Source organism: Sinohyriopsis cumingii, chromosome 17, assembly GCF_028554795.1.
Source record: "Sinohyriopsis cumingii isolate HCF-2022 chromosome 17, ASM2855479v2, whole genome shotgun sequence".
Lineage (NCBI taxonomy): Eukaryota > Metazoa > Mollusca > Bivalvia > Unionida > Unionidae > Sinohyriopsis > Sinohyriopsis cumingii.
In genome coordinates, this window is record NC_142977.1 from 104107198 (window position 1) to 104134520 (window position 27323).

The window sequence follows — 27323 nt, forward strand, 5'->3', positions numbered from 1 at the left end:
TACCTTGGGGATTAAGGTCTCAAATACAACTTGAATTAAGGTTTTGATTTAAAGCTTCATCATTTATTCATCCAACTTGGCAAGCATCCCAAAGCACTTTGGGTTCTATGTCCCAGAAAATATAAAAAAAAATATATATATATATATATATATTGCACTGAACATGAGTATTAAGTAGTCATTTAAGGTCCCAAGGCCAATCAAATCCTACATGAGTTTTAAATATTGCATAGAATTTTAATTTGGTCATGTACTAGAGTAGAGCAATTGTGTGAAAGTAGATTGTAAATCATTGCTTCGTGGCAGCTGGTGGGATAAGTGGTTCATAACCAGGTAGCTGACAGTATCTGGCACTCAGATCCCAAACTGTCTTTTGTAACTCCTCATTCATGGATTCCTCTGATGATGGGGTTATCAACTGGTCCACAAAGTATTTGCCTGTTACACCTGTAATTAAGAAAAAAATACCTGAACATCAACCTCATTCCAGATAAGTTGGATAGATAATAAAAGAAATACAAACAACCAAATATGGTTTTAAAGAATAAAATGTTAAAATAATATTACAATAAAATTATCAAACTTCAAACTTTAGAAGGTAGTGTAGATGTATTTGAGGTAATAATGGAGAACTAAATATAAAATATGCATCTGCCATGAAAAAGTTCTGATGAATCATTTTCTGCTTAATATATTACAAGTACTGGGACTGAAAATTTCAATTTGTAATCAGTGCTTAAAAAAAATTTGTACAAATTTTCAATATGATAACTGGCTGAACTGTTGATAATAATAATCACAATAAATACTTTATTTGATGAGGGTAACTCAGTATAATATTCTCTTTCCCCCAGAGGCTCTCAGGATGAACACAGTATTACAAATATAGAAGAAGAAAAAGATTCCAAAGTAAAACTTAAAAATAGTAAAGCGTGCTTAAATGCATAAAAGTATAAAAGCACACAGCTTATATGGAATGCATTAATAGAATAAACTGAAATGGATTTATTTCAATATTTACACTAAATAAAATAAAAAACACCTTTCAAGATAGTACTTGTATGTTTTAGTTTTGAAAGCATTTAAATTTGTTTCTGATCTGATTGAATAGCACTTTAATATTAAATTCAATGAATTGTTAAAAGCATTGTGTATGGAAATGGTGTTTGCAATGACCAGATGTAATTGATTTAAGTTTAGGTCCTGACTTAAAACAAGCCACAAGTTCATTTTTATCTTTGAACATTATTGTGGACTTTTGGAATGTCTAATCCATATTCAGATTTCAGCAATTTCAATTTTGAGAAAAGATTTCTAGATGGTGTATCAAGTGGTACATTTAAATTGACATTAATGACCAAACTTGCCTAAAAGAAAACATTGTAAAATATGTGAACATCAGAATTTAAATGGTAATTCATATTCTTTTAGGTTTTTATTTTGTTTTAAAAAATAATAAAGTACTAATTAAAATTTTTTTATTCTGATCGTGAGTAAGTGGAGCATTTTTTCCCTCCAAGATGTCAGGTAATTGTCACCTTGTGATGGAATAGGACACAAGCCATAAGCTACAGCTTCTCCACAATTAGAGACTTTGTGGTTTGCCATCAAGGCATCCACCCGCTTACCTTTCCACTTGTCATTGGTGGCCAGGTCCACAATTCCCTGAGCTCCTTGTTCTGGTGTCCGTGTGAAATTGAACAGTTTGAAAAAGGGTGTGAGGAGTGTCTGCATCAGTATTTTGACAGCTGTAGAATTGCCTCTCATGAATTCAGTTTTTGGAATAAAACCTGAAAAGTGTGAATAATTGATTGTTTCAAATTATGTCTTATCTTTACTTCTGGGCCAAAAATTTTACCGTCATTTTTAGTGTACCAAATGCCATACTCTACCCCCAAACCATTCCTTGACCGCTCTGGTGACCTAGTGTTTAGATCATCCACCTCAAATGTGAGAGGTTGTGGGTTGGAACCCAGGCCGAGTCATACCAAAATTATTTCAAAATTAAATGTAGAACATGCTGAATACCAATTAAAAAAGAAACAATTTAAAAGAGGGCAATTTTCATTTCTTTTCTCAAACAATTTAGCCCTGCAGGATTTTGTGGTACGAAACTAAAGCCCTTTAAGGGTTAAGATAAACTGAATAAATACAAATCAAAAGATGAAATTAACAAATGAAGATATTTATTTCATCAAAATACCCCCATCTGACCAAGCAGACTATAGCATTGATGGGACTGGAACCCTAATACAGTATTTTTTGGAGCTGAAGTACCCAAATGGTAACACCTGTGAGCTGTGGAAAATTGTATATAATAACCATAAAGAACAGTATCCCAATTTGTTTAAGTCGGCACAGCTGGCTGTGTGTATACCATTTCAAACAGCAGACTGCATGGTGATGTTTATACATAGATATGGAATATTAAGCTTATAAACAGACAACAGGTTAATGTTTATAGATGTTAAAGATCGGATTTCATTAGAGCTTAAAAAATGGAGCTGCAAGAAAGTGAGACTGCAATTTAAGTATTAGGTAAATACTGAACTATGGCTGTATCCTCCTTCCCCTCTTTTTTTTTGACTGCTCCCCCTCAATTTGGTGACAAGGGGGCAGCTTCCCACTTTAGCTAAAACCCTGGCAACTTATCTGCATCCTTTTTGGAAGGTGATGAAAGTGAAAGAGGAGGAAGTCTGTATGTTTGATACAGTGGTAAACAGTTTACCGTCTTCCTACTTCGTTCCATCACACCCATGTCCAAAAACTTTAGAAGTTGCTTCCACCAGGATTCTATCCAGTTTCGGGAGACTAATACTGACTGGGACCTTGATACATCTTTCAGTCGATTCTTTTTAGGTCTTGAAACTAAAGGCTAGGACCCTGAACCCTGGTTACAATATCCTCACATGTTGATCTTTTCATCAGCCTCCTTCAGCTACTATAAAGCAGCTTTTCTGTGCTTGGTGAGGGCTGCAACTACATGGCAAGGCATGCTCTCCGTGGAGTTTCTCTACCTCCAGAGATACCACTTTGGAGTTCTTCAAAGATTTTGTTGGATAACAGCAAAAACCTGCTGAGGGCTGTGCAGTTTTTGATGTAGAGAAACTCAAAATTTCTGAACACATTCATCATGTCATAAGACTTGAGGAGCAAAACTACCGGTTTCTAGCCATGACTCCAGGTCCACCTGAACAGGTTTAGAAATGCTCCTACCCTGAATGAACAAGTGGACCAATCAAACAGGTCAATTTCAATGGTAACACACAAGCAGTCCCATTCAAAACTCCTGCCGGATTGTCATTTGTAGATGAGGCTTGTTCAAGCACCAATGACGATGTCTGAGTCCTTTGCACAATAAAGAAAGGATACCTGTTTTTTGCCCGAGAAACTCCTTTTGCAGACCCCATTTCTTTTCACCAGTCCAAAAATATTTCATCTAAGGGAAGAGATGTACATCCTTCTGTGGAAGGGTGAAACAGAGAGGGTGGGAAACAACCAGTCAGGTTTCTTTCCTGTTACTTTTTCTTAGCTCTTCTGGTCACAGAGTTCACAGGATGGTCAGTTGTCTGTCGTCCATTTATTGTCTACCATGTATCCATCAATAGTTTGTTATCGCTACTCCACCTAAATGTCGTGGAGGATTGCCATGAAACTTTACACACAGTCTGAATAAAATCAGATCTACGCTGTCCCACATAAAGATCTGACAGTGACCAACTAGGATTCATGGTCTGGTAACTTTGTTATTACCATATTTGCTAATTTTATCAACCAATCAAATGAAGTCTTATATCTTTGTGTTTGGAGACTGAGCAGTGTGGATGAAGAGCATGAATGTGTACTAAATGCTTTGACTCACTTTCAGATTTCTGAAAGCTGCATTTCCAGAGGCTTAATTCAAAGGTCATTAGAACAAGACCCTTAAGTGGTCATTGTCAGATCTTCATGTAGGACAGCGGAGATCTGATTTTAATCAAACTGCTTTACACACACAATCATCCTTTAGCCCAGTTGCTCCTAAATGAAATGTGCTGATATCCAATATAGCCGCCACAGCTGCCTCCTGATCGGATGGTCATATCAACATGGGGTTTTCACTAATAAGACTTCTCACGATATCTAGTTGCTCCTAAATGAAAATGGTGCTGATATGGCGTCCAATATGGCCACCACGACAGTTGTATTGAAAATTTTCTTATTGCTACTTCTCCTGAATTGTTAGTCATATTAACATTGGGTTTTCACTAGAATACTTCTTTTGATGCTAAATAAAAATGGTGCTGATATGACATCTAGTATGGTCACCTTATTAGTCATCTTGAGTATACTGTTGCTACTCCTTCAGTATGGTGTTTTCGCTGAAAGACGTGATGTCTAACTGGTCCTAAATAAAAATGATGCCAAACTGGCAACCATCTTAAAACTCTTATAACAACTCAACTTGCACAGAATGTCATATTGCTTTGCCTTTTCATCTGGAAGACTTCTTATGATGTACAGTTAATCTTAAATGAAAATGTGACCTGATGTCTGGTACATATACCCAAGTAGCTATCGTAAAAATAGTGTTATCTCTACATCTCTCCAAATTGATGGCTACGTCGGCACTGGGGTTTCAATAGTAGACTTCTTGCATTAAATAGTTGGTTCTAAAGAAAAATGGTGCCAGTTGTACATCCACTATGGCTGCCATAACAACGGTCTTAAAAATCTTCTCACTAATCCCGCTGAATGGCTGATCATTATGGAATGGTAACATCTAGTATGTGTACCACAGCAGCTAATTTGAAAATCTTTTTATTGCTGAAGAATATTAGAAATGGTTCCGAAACAAGAAAGTTAAAAGTAAGAAATGGTCTTGCCATGAATTCCTGAAAACTGTTTTTGTTCAGTAAAGCATCATTCCCTTCTACAGGCCCGTTTTTTTCTTTCCTCTTTTGCTTTGGTATTTGTTTTTGTTTTTCTTCTTAAACAAATGAAGAAACTTGTAACAGATTTTTCTTCCTTAAATACAACTGTTTCAGGAAGAACAATCTGAAATGGAGACTCTCTTGGTTTTTAGGATGCATATCTGTATATCCCCATCTTACTGGCATAAAGGAAATACCTCAGAATTTGTCTGAGCCAGAAAGATTTAAAGTTTGGACTCTTCCATTCGGCCATGCTTCGATCTCCAGAGCCTTACCAGTGTGTGGGAGTAATAACAGCTCACTTGAGGTCTTTAGGATTCCCCATCCTTAAGTATGTCAGTGACTGGTTGATGTACAATGCCTTTGCAGATATTCTTATGAAGGACTTCTCCCTCTGTTGGTTGACATTTACTCATCTGGATCTGATCCCAGACTAGAGCAATCTGACTCTCAGGACTTTGTTTACATATGGATAAATTTCCTCACAAGTCGAGGGATAGTTTGTGTTCCCACAGATAAGATCGACCAGAATGGACCCCACATAGAGGGTCTTTGGATCAAAACTTTTTGTCAGCTCACCTTAACATCTCCACTGTTTGATCGAACTGGCAAAGCAGCTATGTAATTTGTTCCCCTAGAGAGACTTCATATGGGTCCTTTCCAGTTCAGTCCAATCGTGATAGCACATTTTGCAGAGCCATTTACCAGCTTACAGTATGGAGCACTATTACCATATGGGTAACTGCAGTGGTTTTTCTTACATCAGTTTTTGCCTAAGTGGTTAGAGCATCTGCCTTGGATGCGGGAGGTCACAGGTTCCAACCCTGGACAAGTCATATCAAAATAATGGTACTAACAGCTGCCTCGCTTGAGCTCAGCATTAGGATTTTGATGTTAGGACTGGTCGTCCTGGTGACTGGGTGAGTCATGATGCCACATGTCTGTGGCTGATGCCTCACTACTAGACATCACTATAAACTGCCACACTGCAGACACTGTAGCAATGTGACTAAAAAGGTGTTAAAGCTACATTAAAATCTAAATCACACGCACACATCAGTTTTTGTTTTTGAAGTCATCAGTCTCCCTCCTAACTGGCAAATTCAGCAATTTAATAGTAGCAGGTAATGCATTACTGCTATTAAATGTGGGCGAGGGTAAAACTAATTTTAAATATGTAATATTTAGCTACTATTATCCTAGTGATACTCTCCTCCCACCCTGCTCTAATTTCCTGTCATCTCAGTCCAACTTAAAAAGACAAAGATAATCCACATCTTGGATATGACAAAGGCATCCAAAAGAGATTGTGTTCTCTTCCTTTCTGAAGGGATTAATTGGACTGTGGACTTACAGTCCTGTAAAAGAGTAGCAAGGCAATAGTACTGAGTGAGTATATAATACCTGACAGACATGTGTTCCATCACAGCAAGTAAAGAATTCCTAAACGTTTCCTCCAACCTATTTGGCAAAATCTTCCAAAACTAACAAAAAGCCACTGTAGAGAAATATCAAACCAATTGCAATCTACAATTCAGGTGATGCAGTTTTCAAAGCATAATATGGTTTTCATTTAACCACTTGATTTACAATATTGCGGCAGTGGTATTATCTAACCCAAGGGAGGTAACCTAATGCGAGTATGCTATATACCTAGCTAAAGCGTTGAATCATAACAATGACATCATAATTTTGCACATCATTCGAGCTGCTCGGTCAGTGCTTATGTTAGAAAGCAGACTACCTTAAATATCGTCAAAAAAGAATGTAATTGTTTGCATGCATTCATAATAAGGAGTCATTAGTGACAACCTCAACCCCATGCTCAAACAAATTAAGCTTCCTAGAGAAAACATTTCTGAAAGACGATATAAGTATGGATACTTTACGATGGACATTTTCATAGAAAGTTCAACATAGTTTTGGGCTTGAACCAATCCTACATTAAGCTGGATCAGAAAAAGGTAACCTTTGCTTACCGGGGTGGATGCAGTTCACTGTGACCCCTGACCCCTGTACCATTCTCGCTAGCTGATACGTCATGAGCATGTTGCAAACTTTAGAGTTTCTATAGGCTGATATGTTATCAAAGCTTCCCTTCTTGTCCAAGAAAAAGTCTTCTGGATCAAACGGTGACTTCACTACGATTGCAATGAAAATAAAAGGATTGCTAAATAAAGTTTCTTTAAGAAATGTTTATAAATTTATGTGTATTAACCATTCCTTCAGGAAAGTGATTTGGGTATTGTAAAGAAAGCTCACTAAGTTTGCTTTGTACAATATGAGTAGAACATTTGTCTTTTCAAGAAATGCTGTTTTAATTTATTATTAGTATTAGTATTTCTGTTATTGATTGGTTGTTTCATATATGACCTCCATTTCTAAATTAAGAAAACCTTTAGATACTTACAAAACAACTCAAAAGAATTTGTATAACTTTTACAGAAAGAGTGCTGGCATAAAGGTCTTGAAAATGTCTTAAAATGATCTGAAACTGCAATCAGACAAGGCCATCTGTACTAAAAATATAAAAACAATACAAGACATTTAAAATGTCACTAAGCAGAATTAAACAAATTTGAAAGTAAGCATCCTAGCAATATTTTCATCAAAATATATACAAGTGATGCCAGTCCGCTATCAGAACCACAGTCACTAAAAGTAATCAAACAATAAACTTCTCACAACCAGTTAGCAGAATTGACCGGTTTGAAGGGACACATTCTTGCTGAAAGAGATATGAAATTTTATACAAATGATTCTGTTTTGCAAATGATACCAATCTTCATATATATGGCTGCTTGATATATTGATTGTCTACATTTTAACATAAGTCAGCGACCACAAAGATTTGGTTAATTAGAAATATTAACGTAGGCAAATTCTTTAAGGTCCATTGACCTATTGATTTTTGTATAAAAAAATTGCTTGGTTTGCAAATCAATATTGTCAAAGAATGCCTGTTCAAGAAATTCAATAGGATTAAGTTTTAAATCACTGAATGGAGGAGTTGTAGATATTTAATCTTAAGAGAAAACCCAATTTGGTCTGCAGACGCTGAATAATTTATTAATTTATGGACACTAAGATCACTTTTGACATTCTTTTAATGCCCGCTGATACTACTTACAATCGTCCACTCTGGTCTTGAGATAATAAAACAGCATAAATTTCAGTAATCAGATAACGAAAAATAACTACAAAAGTGTTTTATGCTTCCTAGATCTGATATATAAAAATAGCTACTTACCTCCAAACGTTTTTGCTTTCTGTGGGTCGTGTATCATGGAGGTTAAGACAACGATACGTGCCTCACCGTTTTGCGAAGCAGATGACTTGAGATCTTCAAGGAGAAGGTTTGTCAGCAAAAATGGACCTGTAAGAGAGCAGGATTTCTGGTAATTACTTCTAAGATTCGTAACGTAAATTATATGTACTGTAACAAATTCTGTGGTAAATTTTTTAATTTACATACACCTGTCAACCTAGATGTTATGCAGCCCAGAGCCACCAAGACTGCATCAAAGGAACATAATTCTTTGATGCTCCCCGCCCCCCATGTGGGAGCTGCCAAAAGTGGGACGGTTTATGCCAAATTAAATTCAAACAGACCAATAAAATGTAGTCAACTAGAGGGATCAAACAGAATGGGGGCGTTGTCTAAAATTTAAGTAGGAAAAGACATCCTTTGTATAAGAGAACTTCACTAACATTTCAGTGTGCTGAAAATTCTGGAGGAGTACAAACATTGTTGTTGTGGGGTTTAACGCCATTTTTCAGCACATGATAGGCTATGCATGGCGGACAGTATTAATGGTGGAGGAAGAACCCGAGAAGAACCACAGACCTATGAGAAACTACTGGCAAGCTTTCTCACGTACACACATTGGCCGAATCCTAGACTCAAACCCACGCAGACAGGTGAGATGGCAGTGATCCGTTATGGAGAGCGCTTTAGACCACTCGGCCACTAAGTACAAACGTGCAAGTCTGGCTCAGATCACAGTGTACTAGGAAATGGAAACTGTGGTCATGCAAATTCTAAGAAAGGCCACTCGGAGATTCGTGATGTCTTATCTTCTAAAGGGCAGTTGGATTTCTGAAAGGTTTGATAGATTGGCCGAATTTTGTACTTGATTTGAGTCAATTAGATTGTGTTACATTCAGTTACTGTAATTATGTTAACTAAGTTAGGTCTTTTTTGTACTTATTAGAATGCTTTTGTTGGGATGTGGATTTGCATTTATTAGAATGTAATAAGTGTAGATTGATGGTTGTTTGGTTGGTTGCCCATTAATCTGATGGAAGGTCTGCGAGAGAATGATTCCTGATAGATGGGGTAAGGATGCAAGTAATTATGTCCCTTGTGATATTCCTTCAGAAGCTTCTAGGGTGCACGCACGAAGTAGGACAAAAGTAGTGAAAGGAGGAAGAAGGGAGTAGGAAAAAGTAGAAGGAAGAGGTGGAAACTTAAGGAAGAAAAGGAGGAAGAAGTAGAAGGAAGTAGAAAGATGGAAGTGGAAACGAAAGAAAAAGGGAAGTGGAAATGAAAGAAAAAGGAAGTAATGACAAGGATTAAAGCAGAGGAGTAAAAGGGAAAACACAAATAGCAGTGACTCTCCCACGTCTTAAATAATTAAAATAATAGATCATAAAATTCCGAAGAATTAACTTAATAAATTGGAATTAGATTAACCAGGTCAGTTACTGTGTCTATTGAAATTGAAGTCTTTATGTTGAAAATATGTATTCATTTGATTCTATATAAATTTTATCTATTGAATCTTGAGTTGTAATATGTACTAAATTTAGGTGTCAGCATTGCTGACTGGGGACTAAAAATGTATTAATGCTGGATCATGACATATGTATTTACCTGAAACCCATTACTAGTTCAATTACAGTACTTCATATATTAGGTACTGAACTGTCATGCCATCCCTATATGATACTTTTTTGTCTCGCCTGCAACGGAAGAGGCAACATATCCAAAAACATAATTCAAGAAATCAAGTGTCTGGCTTTGTGGGTATGTGAGGCTGAGAGTGTGTATCTTTATGTGTTTGTGTATATATGAACTGATTGTAATTCAACATTAAAGATATTCATTTTCAACAATTGTAAAATATTTATGAATAAGGTTAATGGCACATCTACACATTGATGACTATATAATACCAATTAAAAACTTTTCTAAAGATAATTATTTTGAAAACTTTATCCTGATGAACCTTTCCCGAAAAGATAAAGATATTAAACATCTTTTAACAATCACTTAAAATATACGATGTTTAAAGTATAGGGTCAGTATTTTTTATAAACTGCCATATTTTCTTAGGTAATCGATTTTCAAAAAGCCTCTTAAATGAGTTTACATAGAAAACATTCTGTCTCACTGGGTGGAAGTTGACACACTTGACAAGAATGTCTTTTACAGTCAGTAGACATTGATAAAGTATATACTCTGGTTGAGGTTTAATCTCAAGGAGATATGCACCAGTCAGATATAGGTGTCCTATGCCGGAGCGACACAATACTGCCTTTTCTTGTCAATTTCTTCGGTGTGAGACGTCACACTTCAATGATGTTCTGAAGCTTGTTTGTGGAGATTTCATTCGAAATGTTATACTATGTATATTGCTCATCCCGATTAATATAAGATTTGAGGTAACAATATGGGATCTTCCATTCTGAAACCAGTTACTGCAGTGCATCCTTGGTTGCTTACCTACCTTAAGTAGCAGTAGATGGTACTACCTGTGATAATTGAATGTGGTTGGACAGCTACACCTGGTGTCCTCTGGAAAATTGTTTCTGGTGCAGGTGGCAGAGTCTATGTACCGTGAAAGCATATGACAAGAGCTGAGTAGACAGCATAGGTCATCAGTCCTGGACCGAAGCAGCAGTAAAACTTGGCACCCCCGTGGGTGACTGAGCAATCTTATTAGAATCACACTGCTTACCACAGTAGCATCAGGAAGACGCTAGAAAAGGTGTTCTAAACATTGCCTGCTTCACCTTAATCCTAGGCAACATACCCCAGCTAATGGGGATCACACCTCAGCGGTCAAAAACCTAACAAGAAGACAACGGTGATGCAAATTTACCATGGAATTTGCACGCACTAATGGACGGTACATCAGCATATAGACTGGAGGGAAGAAAAACTGATTGGTAGAGAACTGGCCAGATTCAACATTCAAATAGCAGCCCAGAGTGAAACTCGCCTAGCTGAAGAAGGACAATTCAGTGAATCGGAGCGGATTCTGGAGTGGATTTAAGAAAGAAGAGTGATCTGAAGCTAGTATTTGATTTGCTATCAAGTTAGCAAGCTCGTAAATCTCCAAAAGGTCATTGACAGACTAATGCAGATGAGACCCCATGTTTGGAAAAAAGACAGGCAGCTATCATCAGCACCTCTGCACCTATCATGATCAACCCAGATGAGATCAGAGACAAATTTCATGAAGACCTGGAGTTTCCTATCACAAAAGCACTGAAGACAGACAAGCTTGTCATTCTTGGTGACTTCATTTCTAGAGTTGGCACAGATCACCAGATATTGCCAGGTGTCATTGGCAGAAATGTCTGGCAAATGCAACAGCAACAGACTCTTCCTTTTGAGGAAATGTGCTGAATCATCAGCACCATGTTCCGCCTGCCAGACCACAACGAGACATCTAGGATGTACCCACGCTCCAAGTACATGTAATGGTATCTTACTGACTATGTCATTGTCAGGAGAAGAGATTGAAGAAGTGATGAAGGCTCTGAGATTCTTTTCTGTGCAAACAGAAATGACAGGAAGAGCCTCTAGGATGCTTTTTAATAGTCTTCTAGCCGCAATCATCAGGAACATCTCCAATGCTGAGTGCCGACAGAGCCACACTGATAAAAGACAAAGCAAAATAGTACTATGAAGATGCACAAAACACTTCAACATCCTCAAATCAACAGTAATTTATCAATGAGAACACAACTAATCAACTGCCCCTAAAACTGTAGAAGCAATGGACTAGCTGTCATATACATCTAGAGCAGATGCACTGCCAACAAAAGTTTACAACGCCAGAGGCTTGCATATGGCACAAAAGCTGACCGAACTATTCTGTTAATATAAACTCAGTGAACTATGCCTTCTGAATACAAGGATGCTCCATCGTCCATTTATATACATGGAAAAGCAAGACAATCCTGCAACAACCATTGGGGCATCTCCTTGCTATCAGTAGCCAGCAAAATCCTAGCCAGACCAGAATTCTGCTGAATCACCTGGTGGATCGCATTGGTCAAGGGTTCATGCCTGAGTGTATGATTTCAGGAAAGGCAGAGGAATCATAGACTTTGTGCGTCCAGCTAGTTAACTCCAGAAGAAATGCACGGAACAGACCTCCAATTTGTACACAATATTCATTGGCCTGATAAAAGCTTTTGATAGAGTTATCCATGGAGGCCTCTGGAAGGTCATATCAAAATCTGGTTGTCCATAGTGGCTCAGTTGCTCGTGTCGTGGACGATGGGAATCATCTGAACCATACCCACTCACCAGTGGAGTCAAGCAAGGTTGTGTGTTGGTCCCTATTTTCATCATGCTTACTGATGCCTTCTGTGACCATGACACTTGAATTTAATCAGATACTGGACTGACGGGGACTACAGGTGAAGATAATGTTACAGGAAGTGACTGTTTGTAATCTAATTGTTAACTCATGCTTCCTGAATGCCAAATCCAAGTCTGACATGCAACACAGTATGGGACAGTTCTCTTCAGCTTGTCACCATTGCGATCTCACATTCAGTATCAGGAAGAAAAAGGTAATGCACCAGGAAAGCCTTACATAGAGCCTACCATCCCAGTAAATGCAGTGTCGCTCCTGGCATTGGACAGGTTCTCCTGTCTCGGCAGAACACTGTCGCGTGCAGTTCACATTAATGATGAAACCAACACTAGAAGTGCTAACGTAAGTATGGCCTTTGGCAGACTACCTGCAAATATGTCAGTAGACAGGCAGAGTTTAAGTTCTACAAAATTATTGTGTTGCAGGTACTACTGTATGCTTACGAAACCTTGCAGCTAAACTATTTTCACGTGGGCTGCCTGAGGAAACTGATGATGATACGATGGCAGGAATGGGTCCCAGACACTAAGTTTTTCGCACAGGCGGAAATTCCACACTCTTGAAATTGCAGTTGAGATGGGCAGGCCACCTCATCAAGATGTCAGAAAAGCGACTACCACGATAGATATTCTACATCGAGCTGAAGGAGACAAAGCTTTCTGAGGGTGTGGGAAGGCTCAGTTCAAATATTTTCTCTAGTTACCATTGATATGCTTCAACACTGACTCTGAGTCTTGGGAAGATCTCACACAGATCTCTCTACCTGGTGCAGTCTCATCCATACCTGAGCTACATACGTTGAACGGGGAATATTGCAGAGGCATTGCAGAAGCACAAGTAGCGTAGATTTCAGAACTGCAGCACGTCCTCTATTGATCAAGCAAACCAAAGTGGCATCACCAGTCTACTGTGCCACAGACAGTTCATAGCACAGATGTTGGCCTGATGAACTATTCACAGAAACGAAAAAAAGTTAGTGATGTTCGTCTTCGAACTCTAACGACAAATAGCTACCCATTCATTGCCTATAACAGCAATGTGACTAGTCAGTCAACAATACAAAATACATTTTCCTGACCTTATGAGCAAATCAGGTATCTAACTGATTTAATATATCTAGTGGTAAAATTTTATCTTGTAAGGAAATTGAACTCAGTATTATGCTGAATATTTTCGTCTGTTTGGTTTTGATATAGTGAAAAAATATGAGGTTTTACAAGTTGTTCAGTACGGATAGAGAATCCGAAAATATGCTAAAATGCAGTGCCATATTACCCATTAAGCACAGCATGTGCATAGGGCACAAGCCCAAAGGGGCATCAGAAAAATTAAAATAAATTGTTGATAATAAAAATTGAATTAACTATATATGACCGTTTCTATCTGCATGTACGAGTATTTTGATTTGGAATGATGGCAACACTTTTAGCTATTGTTTTTTTCTTCAGTTTCACATTTACAGGTTGGGGCACCATAATATTTTAAGTGCTTTGGGCAGTGGAAGGCCTTAATCCGACGCTGTTAAAACATGTTATTTAGTGAGGTTAAGTTCCAATAGCCGAGTACAATGGAATTTCTGATGTGGAGGTTTATCTATTAACCATCTCGGGATGGTGCTGTGGGGTGTTGCAAGGCAGTTGCAATCTTGCCTCCATCTTTTGAACAGCCCACAAACAGGAACATGTCCATGACAGAAAGATCTGCTTTCATTGAATCTACTATGAAAGACAAGAGCATTGGTTCACGATTTTTTTATAATGGCAAAGATAAGATATATTGGTTGAAGAGTCCAGCTTATAATCGTATTTAATTCGATCTCCTCCATGCTTACAACTGTAAAGGAGAGGGACTATATAAGCTGTCGGCTTTTGTTATAATCCTTAATTTCTTTTGTCAAACTGATTTCAAATGCTATTTCTGTGAACCAAGCCATAAATATGTAAAACTTTTCTTAGATACATTGGCCATCTGTCTCAGTCATTCATTTGCCATTTTGAAAAACAGGTCTGTTAGAGATAAGTTTTTGACAAATGTTACTAAAAGCAATATTTCATGAAAATAATGCAATAAACAATATACAAAAAAAAACAAGCATTAGCCTATTCATCTCTATATTATATTTCCTTTGGCAGTACCGCTACTCTGGTTTGTTCAAACACTTCCTAATGTTACAATAGGCCGAGATAAATAGCTACTGCAGAAAAGCCCAAGAATGTCCAGATTCGCTAACTTGCATTGTCAGCACTGTCCTTGGCAATTTTTCTAAAACGTAATGTACAGCTCTTCACCAGTTTTAGACCAAGGTTGGTCTTATTGTAAGGGACTGATCATTTAATGTAGGGTCGTTGGGTTTTCTTTGATGATTTGCATTATATCCAATATATTTGTTGGAGAAAAAAAAAAACGATATCCTCCCGACACAAGAGAATGGTTGGTTCAAAAATAGTGCATAATGCCTTTGAAATATTATTTAGTGAGCAAGCATGAGCATGATGACAGGGATGATAATGTTACATCTTTAGCTTCCTGAACTACATGGAAAGTGAAAACTGGTGATAGTAGTAATTATTACAAATCATAACAACCAAATGCGTAAATAATAATGACTTTTAAAATGCATCAAGTATTCTGGCATGGGGAAACTACCTAAAGTGGGTGGCGTGACTTTATTCAGTACCAAAATGTTGTCGGACAAACTTCTAGCTGATAGAGAAACAAATTGATAGTTTAAATTTGTACTGCAAAACCCGTCTGTAAAAGACATTAGAGATACAGTACAATTAGTCCTTTTGGACACATTTCCGTTAAATAAAAGTATGTATTCAAAATCAAAAGGGATTCTAAAATATTTTAAGGAAATGAAGAAGAGTAGTTCCTGGCTGTTGTGCTTTTTGAACATGTCTCAATATGGACTGAATCTGCTTTGATTATTTTTATAAATGCAGCCTTCCTTCAAAAACTGAACTAGATTCAATAGGATTCACAATATGAGTGTTTATTTGTCACATAAATCTATTCTGTAACAAATTTTTCTGTACTGTGTTAACGTGTATATTTGTCACTCTACTGTGTTAATGTGTATATTTATGTCACTGTATTGTGTTAACGTGTACATTTATGTTACTGTTCTGTGTTAATGTGTATATTTGTCACTCTACTGTGTTAACATGTATATTTATGTCTACTGTGTTAACGTGTATATTTATGTCACTGTACTGTGTTAACGTGTATATTAATGTCACTGTACTGTGTTAGGGTGGAGATTTATGTCACTGTACTGTTAACGTGTATATTAATGTCACTACTGTGTTAACATGTTTATGTCTACTGTGTTAACATGAAAATTTATATCACTGTACTGTGTTAACATGTATATTTGTCACTGTACTGTGTTAACATGTATATTTATGTCTACTGTGTTAACATGTTGATTTATATCACTGTACTATGTTAACGTGTAGATTTATATCACTGAATTGTGTTAACGTGTATATATATGTCATGTATTTACCATTTAATTATTCACGGCAGTTACTTGTTGAGGCTAATATGAGTTGCTGGTACACCTTAATTTATTTTCCATCTAAGATGCTAAATATAGTATAATAATTATTGAGTTTAACTACACATCAGCACAATACCGGTTACATGGTGCAGAATAACAGTCTTGTAGTAAATAGGTACAATGAAATGAGAAGAAAAAAAAGAAAGATAGAAAATAAATGAATAAGTTGCATACCGAGATGGTTCGTTCCCATTGTTAACTCAAAATTATCGACCGTATAGTGTTTGGTTGTTTTGTCTGGAGCTAATAGCCCTGCATTGTTGATCAAAACATCCAGCTTTTTCCCTGTCTTGTGGAATTCATCAACAAATTCCCTTATAGAGGAAAAACTTGCCACATCAAGCTGAAATACAAAAGCATTGAATTAAATTTCTTATAAAGCTAACCGCATCCCAAAAGCGTTTTAATATAACTCAGTGTACAAGTATAATAAAAGGAGGAGGCTGTTGTAGAATTTAACGCCATTTTTCAGCACAAGATAGGCTACACATGGTGGCCAGTATAAATGGTGGAGGAAGAACCCAGGAAAACCCCAGAAAGAACCACCGACCCACGAGAAGCTACTGGCAAGCTTTCTCACATACCCACATTGGCCGGGAAAGGAGTAGGGGGTTGTTTCATTTCAAACTGTCTTAAGTGCAGTTTATTTGCGTTTAAACTGGGACCAGTGAAAAATAAGTAGATAATTAACCCACCAAAAGGCTTGATTTGCCTACTTGGAATATTTATTTGAATACTTTTTGTAACGAAGTTTGCGAACTCAATGGAAACGGGAAATCAATCAAAGGGTGTTTATGCACATTCTTGGCAGAACACAATCCTGATGGCAGTAACGTGTCACTATAAGCAAAACAGCCACCTGGAGAGACACTGAATTTAAATTTAAACTATTTTGCTCTTGCTTCTGAACAAAGAGGATAATTACTGTACTTCATTCTTAAATCAAATAGTTCTGGCAGTTCTTTTGTTTTTTCTTTCCAAGCTTTATATCTCGGTGATAGATAGCTAATGCCAACACCACAAATGAAACAATGTAATCAGCTGTACTAGAAGGTAGTATTGTTTCGTATTCTTCAGTAATAGTTGATGTTGTAGTAGCATTAGTACTAGTAAAAACAGCAATATTAGAAGTAACAACAATATTAGTACTAGTAAAAACAGCAATATTAGAAGTAACAACAGTATTAATACTAGTAAAAGCAGCAATATTAGAAGTAATAACAGTATTAGTACTAGTAAAAGCAGCAATATTAGAAGTAATAACAGTATTAATACTAGTAAAAGCAGCAATATTAGTAATTACAGTATTAGTAGTAGTAATAACAGCAATATTAGTAGTAATAACAGTAGTAACAGCTGTATTAACAGTAACAGCCAGAATAACATAGTCGTAGCATCAACAGCAGTGAAATGGCAGCGCTGATGTATTAAAGGGGCAGGGTAGGTACTGAATATGTTTGTTGCAATGGTAATGGTGTCACCAGGAAAAACACTGGCAGCCCTCAAATAGTAAAAACGGGGCTGTTAACTAGTGTTATTCCATTGTTTATACTCCATTTGTTGTGTGTCATAGACAACACAATAAGAGTGGTTCATTTTTCCAACACTGTTCAAGACACATGCTGGGACTTCATAATCCCGTGTATCTACGCATGCTTAATATTGTGCAACTTCTGTTCCAGTGTATGTAGAGTTTAACAGCATGCCAGTATCAACCAGTTTATATAACATCCATTAAGAGTAAAGTTCACGCAAATATAGCGGGACAAATTGCAAAAGAATATAGGATGACAAACTTCTCCAAATAAACATAAATATAAAGGCTATCAAGAAAAAAACACATAAAAATTCCTAAATGGTTGAAAAATATAAATGCCACAAATTGCAAAAATCATCAGGAAAAAAAATCCAAATAAAAGCAAGCGTCGTCTCCTACAAGATGAAAGGTATATAAAAAAAAAGAAAGATGCCCAAAAAATTCAAAATACAAATGTATTTAAAATACAACAAAGAGTTTCATATGGAAAAGTCTTTTAAAGGACAGCTAAAATTTTGCGATAAGATTTGAGTAACACGTAGGTACATCAATTAGCATACTTTTATTTATGCCGTGAGATGGCATCATACGGGATATGAAGACGGAGAGAATGGATTGGATTGGGGGTGGATGTCATGGGGGGGGGGAGAGCGTTGCAATATGTAACTGTATTGCAAATTTCCAATTTATGCTCAAAACTTTATTTTATATTACATTATCCTGATTATGCTTTCATGTCAAGGTAATGAAAACCTACATGCATGTAACTGGCTTTAGCATTTTGGTTTTCTTTAATAATTCTCTCAACGGCAGCTTTTCCTTTCTCCTCATTACGACACGCCAGTATGACTTCATGGCCTTCTCGACACAGAATCTGGGCTGAGAGGAATCCCAGTCCTGTGTTGGCACCAGTCACTATGATCACCTTTCCAGCCATTAGTCAGTGGGCAGTATCGTCAAAATCATGATCACTGCAAGTATAAAAAGTGATTATCGACAGAATGAAATAAAAGATTTTAATCTAAATAATAATAATAATAATGCATGAAGATAGCTCAAAGTAAGAAAAGTGAACAGTCAAATAGTTTAAAGGCCAGGAGACAAGCTTTAAAGGTATTTTCATAGTCTTGTTTTATTTTGTTTTTATTTTTTTTGTTTTGTTTCGTTTTATTTTGGTTTTGGTTTGTTTGTTATTAATGCCTAGCTTCTGCTTTTTTAAAACAAAAAACATTTCTTTGAATGTTTCTAAGTTGTATGTTAAGTTCAGCTGAAGGTAGGTCTTTTACCTTTTATGACAGCCTTTTCAAGTTCTTTGCTGGCCTTGTTTTCATTTTAAAATATATTTCTTTCTCGCCTTCCACTTATTATCATGGAAATTGAAATCAAGTTTACTTGTACGCTTATGAGTTATCGTTGGGTAGAGAAAAATATATTGAAAAATAATTTCAAATTTATTGGGTAAACAAAATAATGTATACAAACTATCCGATGTTAAAGATAACATAAAAAGTTACTGTAAAAACTGTTGTGCATAGGACATCACGTTTAGCAAGAAGCATAATTTTATATGCATCGACTGATAACATTAAATTAGAGACGATATTTAGTTCCATCAACTGACTTCTTGTGTAGTTTGCTAAGCATGAATAAACCCAAAGGTGTTAATAAAAGTGATTGAGACATAGATTACTTCACTTTGTACCTCACTTGACCTTCAACAACAGAGAAAATTAGTTCATTGGTCAAGCAATATAAACAAGAAAGTCTGCAAAAAACAGATTTAAAGAATGGTCTCTCAAAGGGACTCACTTTCTACTGGCCAAAAAGAATTTTCATGAATCGAGATAAGCCCATTTCTTCCTTTTAACAGTTAAGTATCGAAACCATCCGATGGCCACATTAGATGTAGAAGCGGCAAATTTTTAAGTTAGGACCAACTAGACATCATAACTTCTTTTGTGAAATCTAATGTCGATAGTGTTATCCAATCAGGATGAGTTGCAATAACAGGATTTTGAAGATGGTTGTTGTGTCTGCAATATTGGATTTAAATTCAGCACCATTTTTATTCTGAACCAACTAGATAACATACGAAAACCTTGGAAGAAAACTCCAGGTTAATATGACTGTCCAATCAGGAGCTGAAGCGATTTTTCAAGGTGACCACCATAGTGGCCATGTTATACGGCAGATTGACACCATTTTCATTTTGGATCAACTAGAAATCATAATAAATCTTTTGGTGAAAACTCCATGTCTATATCAGATAGGCACTTTTTCATTTAAGACCCACTAAAATGTTATGAGAAGTCTCTTGAGCAGTTGGGGTACATATAGGAAGAAATGATGTACATGTACTTTTCATTCTGCATTGAATATTTTCATTTTCTGTATTTATCTACAGCAGCGTTTTATATACACCACTGCATGTATGGTCATGAAACTTGATGAGTGCATTCACCTTTATCAGTTATCTTAGCACCTGTGAAAAGTAAACTTGTTTTGTAACAACCTACTCTTGCTAAAGGTTTTGATTATAAAATGAATTCTCCCTAATTTTCTTCTGGTTCATTCATAGCAGTCATTCAAACGTTAATACAGTAGAGGCCTTAGCAAGGTGCGATCGCACCTGGCCCAAAAGCTGGGAGGTGGGGGCTGAAAATTCTGGAGTTTGTTTATAGCAGATTATTAAAATATAAGTTTGATTTTGAAAACAAACCTGTATTTTCTATGAATAATTAACAGAATATTTTCAGTGATACAGAAAATAGATGGCGGGAGCACATTGTCCTCATTTCATATACAGCCCTAAAACTGCCACTGGTTTATAAGTTACTGGCATCAAAGAACAGAAAAATCCGTATATAGACCAGTAAAGATTATTCCAAAAACATATTTTATTCCACAAATTGGTGTTTGGTTGTTTTTTGTTTTTTTTTTAAATCATTATCTGATAATAACATTAAGAGAATATTGTCTGTGTGTGATTTTGATTTTTAACATAGCTTTAACAGTTTTTTTTAGTCATATTGCTACAATATCTACACTGACAGTTTATAGTGACGTCTAGCACTGGGGCATCATGCTGCAGACATATAGCATCATGTCCCACCCAGTCACATTATCCAGAGCAGGCTGCCTAGTCCTAACACTAACCTTTTAATGCTTTGTGCCAAGCGAAGCAGCTTCTATTACCATTTTCATAAGTCTTTGGTATAACTCGGTCGGGGTTCAAACCTGCGACATCCCGCATCCAAAGCGGAAGCTCTAACCACTTAGGCCACCAGAGCTGTCAATAGAATAGGTATGAAATGGAGTTATATCCCCATACCTAGAAGAAGGCCTGATCTCTGGTCACCTAATATAAGTGAAGCATCTTCAAATCTCAGGAGAGATACAGTTTAAAGTTATCATAAAAATGTGCCTTGACACGGCAAGTATTGATGCGTCATAGTGGAGCTGACAAGCAACCCAGGAAGGCAGCCTTCTACGTTGTTGCTGTGAATCATGCCAGGTCAAAATGAACTCTTTTGGATAAAAGGACTATAGGGTAACAGCTAGAGACAGTCTCTGATCTCCATCACACAGCTTGGATAATATCTGTTAGGGAACAATTACCCTCAAATGCCATACTCATGGCGACTGTCTACACCTCGTTAGCCAATATGCTCAAACTCATTTTGGTCTTGATTTGGTTCTTTATACGCAGAACGGATTACCCATTATACCTGGGATAAATGAGCTTTTGGTGAAATATTGTCCATTCCTTCTTTCTGTGGTAGAAAAAGCAAGATCTCCATTTTAGCTCCGACTCAGTTAGCTTTAGGTACCACTTTAAAGTCTTTTCAGGGTCTACTGAACGCCCTTGTGGAAACGATTCCAAAGATGAAAGAGGACTGATTCCCCACGAGTTCAAGCCTGTTCTTATCTATGAAAGTTGAAAAATTCATTAGTATAATCAAACCATCGCTAGGAAATTGCAGATAGGATCGACTGATAAGGTGTCTATCGCACTGACTCTACCTGATGTAGCTCAAACGATCAGAACGCTGTATAGTAGAGACCATGCCGAGTTAAGGATGCTCTAGACGCATGTTCGAAAGGTGCTGTATTCACGCATGTCAGAATCCACAGTAAATTCTATTTCGAACACAGGATCAAAACCTTCCATGGTAGATACAAATGAAAGCTTGCCAGAAGATCGGAGAGGTCTTTGTATTGGCCAATAGACTCTCTTCCCTAATGATGTGTGTGTGTGTGTGTGTGACTCAGATATTTACCGTAGCATTAAAAAAAATTCAGTCATATCGCTACGATGTTTGCAATGTGGCAGTTATAGTGATGTCTTAGCACTGGGGCATCATTCTGCAGACACGTAGCATGATGTCCCACCCAGTCACATTACCCCGACACCAGGCCGACCAGTCCTAACACTAACCTCTTAATACTGAGTGCCAAGGGAGACAGCTGTTAGTACCATTTTTGTAATTCTTTGGTATGACTCAGCCAGGGTACCAACCCACAACCTCCAGCTTCCAAGGCAGATGCTCTAACCACTAGGCCACCGGAGCGGTACACTTGTACGATATGATATAAATCACAGATATGATATTGTTATTCCACTGAGCAAATACGAGTTGAGACAATCTAAGAAAGAAACTTTAGACCTATATACAGTCTAGCCAGAGTAAGGGATATTCTAATGGGCAATTACCCCATGTCCACCATAAGAGTGTAGCATCCATTACCAATAATGCACCACTAATTAAAAGCCCTAATTACACACACACACTCGTACACGTGTAATGTCTGTTGAATTGTTTTTGGGCCACATGATGCAAAAAGTACATTTCGAGCTGTGGTACCATTACATATTTTTTTTATAGGTATAATTACAAACAGCGTTACAGAGTGACAACTGAATTTTGACTCAGACGGTCCTGTGTTTGTGAAGTTAACCTTTAATGGTGACAACGGGATTATGTAATAGTGTGGGCATTGTTTGTTCTGATTTATGGCACTCATTATATGGATAATATCTGTAGCCCTTTACAAGAAACGAGTGGACAATCTGCCTTAGTGGCAACCTACTTTTATTTTATGTCAGTTGCCAGCCTCCCTCCTCCCCTACAGTTTTGTAAAGAATTGCCGCCGTCATACTAAGGTGATGGTGAAATGCTATGAAAATTTCAGCACCACCTCACCCCCATCTCCACCCCTTCGCCTGGGAACTATCCCCCCCCCCCCCCGACGCCCACAAATAAACATAAGAGCAGGGGGGGGGGGCGCTTGCCCATATCTCTCTCCCCCATTTTACCTCTCAAAATGTTTTGGCCGATATCCGTACAACTTAATAGCTGACCATTACATGTGTTCCAGCCCAGCCCCCACCCCAACCCCGAACTTCATTCGCTCCGTCATAGGTCAGCTCCATGCACGGATTGCAGAAATGATATTATTAGCATACTGCTTATTTAAAAACAATTTATATAATGAAATGTGTCTGAAAAGAAGGCTTTAAGGATAAACATTTCCTGATTTGGAGTGTACACACACACACACACACACGGTGACATGCGCCTATTTAAGTACCAGTCAATATTAAACTGCGTACTGTACCTATTTCTTTTCTTTTTTTTCTTTTTCTTCCTTGTAATAAATGATCTACTGGACGAGTCCGACGTTGAAAAGTTGTATAATTTCCGCCCTTCCCAACAAAAGAGAGAGAGAGAGAGAGAAAGAGACATTACCGGCTGTTTAACTGTGCTGCTGTCTAATGCATCATAAATTTTGAGATGTACTCTATCCAGATGCGACGAGATTTAGGGACCAATCATTTACATTTTGGGGAGTATGCACAAGATAAATAAGGATTGCTTGAAAATAAATACTCATCATTGGATTGGTTGGAAAATGAACTTATCCATCATATTAGTTAAAAATATTATCTTGAATTAAAAGAAGAATAAAATATCCTGGTTGGAGAGTAATTTTGCAGCCATGTCTACTCACCATCTATATGCGCGGTCTCTAATATTTATGCTGGTGCCGGTGTATGTAGGCAACAAAATGCGTGTGGGAGTGACTCGTTCTACACTGTATGCATAAAGTTACATATTGTCTTTGTAGTCCAATTACTAAAGGGGGCCCGAGTGGCCGAGTTGTCTAAAGCGCTCTCCGCTACGGATCACTGCCAGATCACCTCCATCTGCGTCGGTTCGAGTCTCGAATTCAGCCAATGTGGGTATGCGAGAAAACTTGCCAGTAGCTTCTCGTGGGTCGGTGGTTCTTTCTGGGGTTTCCCGGGTCCTTCCTCCACCATTAATACTGACCGTATAAGTATAGCCTATCGTGTACTGAAAAATGGCGATAAACCCCACAACAACTAAACTTTCTCTCTCTCTCTCTCCTACAACGTAAGTCACATCACCCGATATTTTTGTTCTGGGGGGAGGAGGTTGACAAAACAGAAACAACATGTGCTATGCCTTACGTTGTAGGACCATCTCTCTCTCTCTCACGGGGGAAAATAGTTCAACTAGTGCACCCACATGACTTTTGTTTATTTGATAAATTATACATTTAGACGCTTGTTGTACTGAAAAAAAACAAGAAGACTGGGTTTAATTTAATGACGAACTTTTGGATATAATTATCGATGGAGGATGGTACAAACTCACATGTACATTCAGGGTCTCCATTTCTTCAAAGATTATAAGAACAGAGTTAAATCTCACAATCAATCAAATATTTATTTCTTACATCTCTAATAATTACTCACGAACTAAGCTTAAAACTACGCTGAAGATAGATCAAAAAGTTGCTCTCAATAGTTTTGTGACATTACTGCCATCACCACGTTAACGTCACAGGGGCTCGTATCGTTGCTTACAATCGACCGGTCATACTACTATATAATAAATACAAGAGAGGACACTTCTCTACTTTCTCGCGCGACCCATTTAAGAATAAACGCTGTTATTTCAAGCCACATTTCGCGTAGCGTAATAAATTTGGTACCGATATTTAGCTCAGGCATTCGACTGTGTATCCCTGTCAAAAGTTTTACTAAATATCATACCTTTAAGGAATGCCAAATCATTTAATATTCAAGAACAACGCGCTGAATGGAATACTGCACTCTCATTGGCCAACCGAAAATGACGTACGCGCCTATTTATAAGTTATTCCGGGAAATTTAAATTGCTCGATTGTCCAGAAGAAGCAGACGAAAAAAAAATTAAAAAAAATGACGGAATCACACATTGTTTCATGGTAAGAATGATCAAAATGTGAAGATTATCTTTTGTTTAAATTTATTAAACAATAAAGAGCATAACTGTTTGCAAATATATATATATATATATATATATATATATATATATATATATATAAAATTTATTAATAAATAGAGATAAACAGTTTTAATAATATTTGTATTATGTATAATACACGCTTATTAGAGGTATAGAAAATAAATTAAAAAATATAAATAAATAAATAAATAAAAAATTAGAAAGATAAATATATAGAACATATATACTAATATAATCTTTACAACTATTAAAGAGGTTATCAGAACTCAATTTATATAATAAAAATATGGTGTGCATAATGCTTACTATCAAGTATTTTCTAAATAATTAATCATATTACATTGAAAATTAATTTACAAATTCACTTTCATTTTTAAACAATTAGTAAACTTATTTTTATGTTATTAGATTATACTTTTACCAATTAAGATTTTCTGCAAAATAAAATAATGTGAAATATTCATATCTAATTGTAAACAGGGGACATAATTCAGAAGAAAAAATATAAAAATATAAAAAAAAAAAAAAATTACTAAATGTCATATAGTGTTTTTGAATTTAGACCTTTTGGATATACCGTATTAAGACGGTGAATCCAATAGGTTTCCTTTAGTAGACGTTCCATTTCAGAATCAGCTTTAACAATAGGTTGGAAGGAGAAATCTTGCAATGTATGGGAATTTTTGTTAAAATGTGCAGCAACATGAGATGAAAATGATTGATCGATATAATTTTTTATATCTTATCTATGTTGGTTCATACGTTTAGATATTTGTTGACTGGTTTGTCCAACATATTGGATGCCACATTTTTTGCGTGTTATCAAATAAATAACATTTGATGTTGCACAATTAATGTCACAACGCATATTAAAAGTTTCTTTCGTATTATTACTATTGAAAGAAGTATTTTCATTAATAAATGAACAGTGTGAACATCTAGGTCTATTACATTTAGTTGATGATCCTATTTTATATGATGGTTTTTCTAATTTGGAATTAGTTAGGAAATCTTTAAGATTTTTAGTCCTTTTATAAGCAAGTGTGGGTTTAATATGATATATCTAAAAGGTCTAAATTCAAAAACACTATATGACATTTAGTAATTTTTTTTTTTATATTTTTATTTTTTTCTGAATTATGTCCCCTGTTTACAATTAGATATGAATATTTCATATTATTTTACTTTGCAGAAAATCTTAAAAGTATAATCTAATAACATAAAAATAAGTTTACTAATTCTTTAAAAATGAAAGTGAGTGAATTTGTAAATTAATTTTCAATATAATATGATTAATTATTTATAAAATACTTGATAGTAAGCATTATGCACACCATATTTTTTATTATATAAATTGAGTTCTGATAACCTCTTTAACAGTTGTAAAGAATATATTAGTATATATGTTCTATATATTTATATTTCTATATTTTTATTTATTTTTTTTTATTTTATTTTTTTTATTTTCTATACCTCTAATAAGCGTGTATTATACATAATACAAATATTATTAAAACTGTTTATCTCTATTTATTAATAAATTTTATACATAGTTATCAGTACAGATATATGTATCTTTAAGATCCAGTTTTATATATTTTTATGTATTAAGATATCATTAACCTTTGCTGTATATGCACATCTCCATGTAAATTATTCGTTAAAGTATAAGATAATTATGTTAAAAATGTAAGCTATAACGTCATCCTGTTTATGTCATTGTTTATTTCATTGATCACTTAGAAACAACATATTTAATGACGTAAGCAATGATGAAGCATTAAAGCGAAACCGGTCACACATTCTACGTGTTGGTGTTGTTTATTTTATAATTTATATAATCCCCATAAAAGTGATATATGATTGTTGTCATAAATATGTCAATAATAGAAAATGTAAATAAAAGAAAACCTCTCCATTTCTGAAAAATCTCTGCAGCCTGCCTAAAGCACCCTTTCAGACTTGAGATTTAAAGCATGCATTGATACATGTATCACTGTATATGAAAATTCATCATGAGAATACCCTTCCTTTCCTCTAAATACAGTGACATGCATCAGTTTAGTCCTAATCATTTCTGTTATAAATTATGTGAATGTTTTCAGCATTTGTTTGCAGAATGCAACAAAAAAATATCCATGCATTTAATCTGTTGGAGAAATTTAGCATTTCCTATAGGTATTCCAGCTTGACTGGGGCAGTGTTAGAAGTGCTTTCCTACTAACTGCATGTCTAAAATGTTAGGATTTTAAGCATAATATCTTTCCATTGTTCATTGTTTATAAATTATTCCCTTAGTACACTAGATTGCCAAAGTTTAATTGTCATTGAGGCATTTCATGAGGGTCTTGGGTGCATGATCACAACTCAATC

General features: G+C 36.1%; 1 protein-coding gene across 4 annotated transcripts; it reads right to left on the reverse strand.

The window, feature by feature from the left end:
• Positions 1 to 41: 41 nt before the first annotated feature.
• LOC149779596 (retinol dehydrogenase 13-like) lies at positions 42 to 23912 on the reverse strand. Of its 4 annotated transcripts, none has more exons than XM_089940367.1 (7): positions 23749 to 23912; positions 18392 to 18605; positions 16272 to 16440; positions 8164 to 8289; positions 6893 to 7054; positions 1629 to 1790; positions 42 to 447 (listed from the first exon to the last, which is right to left on the reverse strand). In XM_089940367.1, the coding sequence occupies exons 2-7, from the start codon at positions 18569 to 18571 to the stop codon at positions 290 to 292; spliced, it is 957 nt and encodes a 318-aa protein (XP_089796493.1). In that variant the 5' UTR covers positions 18572 to 18605; positions 23749 to 23912; the 3' UTR covers positions 42 to 289. The 4 variants fall into 4 exon arrangements, with proteins under 4 accessions (XP_089796493.1, XP_089796492.1, XP_089796491.1 ...); XM_089940366.1 differs by having other exon boundaries at positions 23647 to 23803; XM_089940365.1 differs by lacking the exon at positions 23749 to 23912 and adding an exon at positions 23385 to 23514.
• Between the last annotated feature and the right edge of the window lie 3411 nt (positions 23913 to 27323).

Coding starts and splice junctions, on each gene's coding strand:
- LOC149779596 (XM_089940367.1), bottom strand. CDS start 18,571: ATGGCTGGAAAGGTGATCATAGTGACTGGTGCCAACACAGGACTGGGA. Junction 8,290..16,271: donor AATGGGAACGAACCATCTCG/GTATGCAACTTA, acceptor GCTCTCTTACAG/GTCCATTTTTGCTGACAAAC. Junction 448..1,628: donor CACCAATGACAAGTGGAAAG/GTAAGCGGGTGG, acceptor TCTTAATTACAG/GTGTAACAGGCAAATACTTT.